This window comes from Anas acuta, chromosome 3, assembly GCF_963932015.1.
Source record: "Anas acuta chromosome 3, bAnaAcu1.1, whole genome shotgun sequence".
In the NCBI taxonomy this organism is placed as follows: Eukaryota; Metazoa; Chordata; class Aves; order Anseriformes; family Anatidae; genus Anas; species Anas acuta.
This window is the reverse complement of record NC_088981.1, coordinates 18,117,801-18,124,784: the sequence shown is the minus strand read 5'-3', so window position 1 is coordinate 18,124,784 and position 6,984 is coordinate 18,117,801. Positions and strand designations below refer to the sequence as shown.

General features: G+C 48.5%; 1 protein-coding gene across 1 annotated transcript; it reads left to right on the top strand.

Moving 5' to 3' along the window:
• H3-3A (H3.3 histone A) lies at positions 1-6,341 on the top strand. Its single transcript, XM_068675940.1, has 4 exons — positions 1-158; positions 1,398-1,552; positions 2,834-2,987; positions 5,706-6,341. The coding sequence occupies exons 2-4, from the start codon at positions 1,425-1,427 to the stop codon at positions 5,832-5,834; spliced, it is 411 nt and encodes a 136-aa protein (XP_068532041.1). The 5' UTR covers positions 1-158; positions 1,398-1,424; the 3' UTR covers positions 5,835-6,341.
• The last annotated feature ends 643 nt before the right edge of the window (positions 6,342-6,984 follow it).

The window sequence follows — 6,984 nt, the reverse complement described above, 5'->3', positions numbered from 1 at the left end:
CTTCCAATTGTGCTCGCGGCCGCCGCCGCCGCCAGCAGCAGCCGCCGCAGCTCCGGCTCCGCCCCGCGCCCGCCCCCTCCCCGCCCTCCTCCTCCTCCTCCTCCTCCTCCTCCTCCCGCTCCCTCCCGCACGGCAGCCGCGCTCGCCCAGCGGACGGGGTAAGTCTCTCGCCGCGCCCGCCGCCCCCCCGCGCCCCTCGCCCTTCTCCCCCTCACCCCCCCTCCACCCCCCCCGTCCCCCCCTCACAAACTTTTGGGGGCTCGGCGGGCGGCGGCAGCCCCCGTCCCCCGCCTCTCCCCGCTCGGCCGGAGCGGCTCCCTTCCTCCGGCACCCCCCGGCCCCGCTCCTGGGGCCCTTTGCCCCCCGCTGGCCCCCTCGGCCCCGCTCCGGACGCCCCCCCCGGCCCCCCGGCCGCCCCCCGGGGCCGGTTTCCCCCCGCTGGGGGCCGCTCCGAGGCGGCTCCGGGCAGCCCCGGGTAACTCCGCCGCCTGCCTGCCTTCCCCTGCTCCCCACAGTTGTTGCTCAGCTTCACCATCTTGTCTCTTTTCTCTGGTCACCGACCATATTTTTTTTTTTTTTTTTTTGCCTATTGCATAAAAAACAATAAAAACGGAAAGGAGCGGGCCGAAGGAACGGCCCGAACCCAACGCGATTTTTTCGCTTAAACTTTTCCGCCGCCCCCCCCCCCCCCCCCCCCTTCACGGGCACCCTCGCGCTTTGCAGCTCCTCGCAATTTTTTTTCGCCCTTTTTTTTTTCGCGTTTTATTTTCTGCCTCCTTCTTCGCCGGGGAGGACTGGGGCTGCGCTTCGCGATTGTTTCCATCTTGTTCTGGGGCCGGCAGCCGACTTTGCCTCTGCGAGGCGCTTGGGAGCGAGGCGCCTTACGGGGCGGAGGGGGGGGGCAGCGCTGCCACGGAGCGGGGGCCAGCAGGCTCCGGGGCAGCCCCCCAAAACTTTGCCGCTCTCCCGCACCTCCCCCCGGCCCCTTCCCTCCCCTCACGGCCACCTCCGGGCTGTGGCTGCCCGCCCGCTGCCGGCCGGCGGAGCGCAGGGAGGGGGGGGGGGGGGGGGCACAATTTGGGTCTGGCTGCTCGGGGCTGCCCCCACGGCTCTGCCCCCTCCTCCGCCACCCGGGGGGGGGATTTGACCCGGGGGGGCTGCCCGCTGCTTGCACGCCCTTTGGGGCGGCGTTTTCGGCACTTCCCCGGCCGGCAGCGGAACCGCAGCCGCCTCTCAGCGCCCTGCAGCTGGAGGGGCCGCGGCCCGGCTGGGCGCAGCGGGCGGTGTTACGGGGGGGGGGGAGGGCGGTTGGGGGGCGGTTTAACGCCCCCCCCCTTGCCTTCCTCACGGGGCCAGCGGTCGTTACGCGGCTCGGGGGGGGGGTTTTGTCGCCGCAGGTGTAAGGCAGCGACGTCGGCAGGAGCATGGCCCGCACCAAGCAGACCGCCCGCAAGTCCACCGGCGGCAAGGCGCCCCGCAAGCAGCTGGCCACCAAGGCGGCGCGCAAGAGCGCGCCCTCTACCGGCGGGGTGAAGAAGCCGCACCGCTACAGGTAACGCAGCGCCCCGCACCGGCGGCACCGCACCCCCGCACCACCCCCCCCCCCCCTTTTAATTACAATTTTTTAATAATTAGCGTGGCTTTTCGGCGCTTTCGGCCGCTTAACCGGGCGCGCGCCGCGCGCTGCCGCCACCGTGGGGGCGGTGCTGGGTGCGTGGCGTTTGTTTTGGAGGCGTGCGGGGGTTTTGCAGGGGTGGTGCCGCCGCCAAGTTTATTGTCGCGGGGGGGATCTGCCGCTGTGTCCCCCCCCCCCTCCCCGCGCTGTCCCCCCCGCGCCGTGGCGGTGCAGCGGGCACGGCCGGCCACGGGGGGGCGCGAAACGCTCGCGGGTGCGCGGCGGCTCGGCCCCGAAATAGCCACTCTTAGAGAAAAAAAAAGGGAATAGTTTGTTAGGAGGAGAGGCGGATCTTTGCAACCGCGCTCCGATAGCGAAGCTCTGCCCGGGGAAGCCCTTCCTCAGCCCGGAGCAGTGAGAGTCGTGCAGCAGTTTGGAGACAGTCCCGGGATAGGTGTGCGTGTTACCTGGGGAAAGGCACCAAGTTTGTTGGAGGAGGAGCAGGTTGGGAATAGTGAGCGTAACCGAAAGTTTATTGTGGGAGGCGCGAGGATGAATTGACAGGCTGGGAGGCAGGTTATAAGGCTAGAGTTAGAAAGTCCCAAATTTCTGCAGAAATAATTGTGTCACCAACTTTCTGGGTAAGCTCTGCGCGTAAGTATATTGTCCATCAGAATTTGTAGCTCTAACACCAGGAAATGGATTGGATACTTTTACTGATAATACTATACAAAATATAAATTACTGTTACTTCTGAGAATGTTGCCAGTGGTTTATGTCAGCAGGGAGGAATAGCCAGATGACCCTTAGCATTGTATTGCTTGTCAGACTAATTGCGAGGAGGGTACCTCCAGTATTGTTGAACAAGGTAACTCACAGCAGCCTGCACCAAGATCACTAACACACATCAGTGTGAGGTAGCTGACATGCGTTACACAGCTTTTTGGTTGCTGTCAGGACATCTTACAGCCTGGACTTGTCCTGCAGGGATCCCTACTGGCGCTACTGGAAGTTCATACAGGTTAGTGGTAAGAAATAGGGACCCATTGAAAGAGAAACTGTTTTCCTATTGTAGATGCTGGGATGCTTCTACACAGTACATGTGTGTGCTTAGTTTAGGTTAGATTACGAACCCATATATTAAGGTGATGTAGAATTGTGTTTTGAATACTAATTCTTCTTTTTATTATTTTTATTATTATTATTTAATTTTAAAAGGCCAGGTACCGTGGCTCTCCGTGAAATCAGACGCTATCAGAAGTCTACTGAACTTTTGATCCGCAAACTTCCCTTCCAGCGTCTGGTGCGTGAAATTGCTCAGGACTTCAAAACAGATCTGCGCTTCCAGAGCGCTGCTATCGGTGCTTTGCAGGTAAGTGCTGCTGGGAGAAGCACCCTGCACGGGTGACAATTTATATGGGTTCTCGAGGAAGTTGCTAAAGCATGCATCTATCTGCTTTCCAAAAGAAGCAGTTATTGTAAGGACACAACTATTGCTATTGTAAATGCTGTAAGAAAGTGACTCTTGCACCCTAAAAGCCAGAGATTTCAGGTAGGGAAGGGCTCTGCCCCTTGCCCCGTTGGCCAGAATGTTTCTATGGCTAGCCCTAGCTGCTCTGGATGGGTGGGCAGAGCTGCTGTCAGAGGGGCTTTGACGTGAGGGATGCACCCTCACAAGCATCCGTTGCTCACAGTTGACGTGGTGATGCCCTACAGTTACCATAGCTAAAATAGCACAGTGGCAGGTCAGCAGCTTGTTACAACAGCTACAAATGTGATTTTGTAACCAGCTACCCCAACTCTTCTCCAGGTGACAGAAGAGTTAATTTAATAAGACACGTAAGATAAATCTGTTTCTTCTGTCCTCAAGCATTGTTAGAGTTTTTACCTTTGGAAGAGAGGAAAGTGTCACTGTGCAGAACTTTCTAGACTATCCAAATGGAGGTCTTCATTTGAAAAATAAAGAAAAACAGCTTGATGAGCCACACCTAAGTGTGACTGAGGAAATAAGTGGTTTTGTGTCAAGTACTTGATAATAAACACATTTTCTTATATGTTAGTTAAATAACTGACTTAAAATACATTGAGGGTGAAGTATTGATTGCTCCTTCTGAGCAAAAATCTTGGCAGTGTAACTTAGAAGCTAGTGTAACCTACTTAGAACTTGATATCCTTGTTAAAGTAGTTGTATGCTTTTGCTTCCTCTGGTCTGACGACTGATGGGCTCCAGCTGTGTAGTTGCACTTCCTAAATACAGTGCCCAAAAGTTTAATCTTGTGGCAGATACTCAACATCTAAGGTGCCCTCCAAGGCTATGGAGGGGATTCATGGAACATCAATGGAATTAAATGCTGCATTTCTTTGTCATGACAGAAATATACACCTGATTTGAAAGATTGTTCCAAAACCTATCTGTAATTATAGAATATATTATATCAAAACACAGCCATCTCTTTCTGATTCATGGCTTCCACTTTGGCCAAAATGTGTGCCATGATGTCCTGTAAACTTGCACACATGCTGTGCTTCAAAAGGTGACTGTATTTGTATGGTTGCTGCTTTTGCTTTTAGTTGGTGTTCTGATGTCATTGCTGAGAGTGAATGTTAGTTCTTAAATTGTGAGGTTTATCTGTGTTTTGGTTTTTGATTTTAATCAGGAACTGCATGTTAAGATTTAGTCAGTAGTAGATTCAAATTCAGAATGCTAGCTGGAATGTTCCTGGTTTTGTGTTAAGCAGTTGTTAGAGAAGCTGTTTGTGTAGTATTTGTACTTGCATATTTTCAAGGAAAAAAAAAAGCAAACTTTTAACTCTTCTAGTACCATGTTGTTCATGCTAGTGTTTAGTGAAGTGTCTTAACTTTTTTCATGTAGTGAATTAGCAAAGCTGTGATAGGATAACTTACGGCATATGAAATGAATTAATACTACAGTTAGCATCTGCTGTAGTAAATATTTTTTTCTTCAAATTAAAAGTTCTATGTAACCTAATAAGTTAATTTGGTGGCTCACACAAGCTGTTCTTTTGTACATATTCTAGAAGGGTGAACCTCAACCTTCCTTCGGAAGTGAGCCCCATTGCTTCTGTCTTTTTATCTGGAGTGCATGCTGTGTCCTGTTCTGCATCTGATAGTGGCATGCTTCTCAGGAGGCTGCTAGGTGTTAGAATTCTGAATCAACCCCAAAATGGGTAAACTATGTGCTAGGCTTAATACCAGCCAAATTAACGTGAGCTAGAACTCAGTCCAGCTGGGCACCTGTCTTAACCCCAGATCCTGTCTGCAGTGGTTTAGTAACGGGGACAACACAGTGATCAGGACTGTAGTTTTCCTAGCAACAGGACTTGTCCTTTGCCCTTCCAAGGTGCTGGCTGTGTGATTCTCACAGATGTGAGAGCCTTCTGTGTAGCTGGGGGCTGTGACATCTGTGCCCCAAATAGACTGGTGATGCTTAGGGAGGAATAGGGCGTAGGATCATGAAAAGTGTCTAATGGTAATTCTCAGACTGCTGTTCTGCTTTTGGTGACTCAAGAAGTTTGTGAATCAAAGGTGTTGTACCCTTGTACCTAATAATTTCTGGTATGTTTCTGTTGTTAGTTTGTGACTTTTGAATTAAGCAACCTCTTCAGTAGCTGCAGCATCCTACGTCAAGGAGCTGTGCGTTGTGAAGGAATATCTGCTCTTTTCCTTAGCACCCAATTTTACTAGATGCTCAGTAGCTCTTACTTTGGAAGAACAGAAAAGTAACTTAAATGGCGTAACACCGCCTTTAAAAAGAGAAGTTCTTAAACAAACTCACCTTTTGATAAGATGATCCCTTATCTGTGAGAGTGCTGTCACAATATTTATTCAGTTGTGTTCCAGAGGATGTCCCTCACTAAATGGTGGTAGTACGCAGCTTTGACATAGAATATTATTTGGTGGTTTGTAAGAAAATGGAGTCTTTTATTTTTTAACAATCTAAAACTTTCTGTGTGTATTAATAAAAATAGAAGCCTAAACGTAATGCCATCTTATGTTGTACTTGGAATTCTTTTTTTCTCCCTTATATTCAGAGAGTGAAAGTGTTCTTAACTCTTTTGTTCTATACTAGGAGGCAAGTGAAGCCTACTTGGTTGGCCTGTTTGAAGATACCAACCTGTGTGCTATCCATGCCAAACGTGTCACAATCATGCCAAAAGATATCCAGCTAGCACGCCGCATACGTGGAGAGCGTGCGTAAACTTCACCACGATGGGTTTGTCATTCTTGAAGCAAAATATTCTTCCTGTTATTGGTAGTAATGAACGTTAGATATTTTTTCCATGGGGTTAAAAGGTACCTAAGTATATGGTTGCAAATGGAAAAATAGGGGACAGAATTGGTATTGGCAAGTTTTTTTCCATTTTCATTTGTGTGTGGATTTTTAATATAAATGAGGGGACATAAAACATCGATGCAGGCAAAAAAAAAAGTCTCAGTGAACAAGTTTCAACAATTCAGCTTTATAAAAATTATAAATAAACCTGTCAAATTTTTCTGGACAATGCCAGCATTTGGATTTTTTTTAAACAAGTAAATTTCTTATCAATGGCAACTAAATGGTGTTTGTAGCATTTTTATCATACAGTAGATTCCATCCATTCACTATACTTTTCTAACTGAGTTGTCCTACATGCAAGTACGTTTTTAATGTTGTCTGTCTTCTGTGCTGTTCCTGTAAGTTTGCTATTAAAATACATTAAATGATGCCTGGTTTTAGTCTTGATTTTTAAATATTACATTTGGGTTATATTTGAGTAAAAAGTAATCAGCCTATATCTGGATAAATCTTCTTACCCCTTTCCTTTTTCTCTTCCATCTGTGGCCTAAATACCTATGGTAGATTTAGGAAAGAAACACAGTTGATACTACCTTGGCTGAAGTACTGTATATGTAAGGTTATATGTTTTGTTTTTTTTAAGAGGTTAAAATCTGTCTACTCCACATGAAAGCAAGTTTGGTATGTGTACATTGCTGCGTAGAGTCTGGAGCTCAACTGAGCTTTATTACTTAGCCTTTTCTTAGCACTGTAGCTTTGTTGCTGTTTAGACTCTTCTCTTATTTGAATTAATACTGAATTTGGAACCTTTTCTCTTTTTGTGCCTCACTAGACAGTGCAGTCAGTATAAGTGGTGGTTTTTTCTTTGCTTTTTTTTTTAATTATTATTAAACCTTTGCACTCCATTATCTGGTTTCTTGATTTGTAGGTATTCACTTTCTTGGTTGACTACCTCCTTTCTTTTTCAGTAACACCCTCTAGGATGTTGAAGAGCTTAGCCCACATAACTGGTTGTGGTTTGTACACTCCAATCAAAAAGACACTTTAGTAATGTTTTTGTTAAAGTACTTTA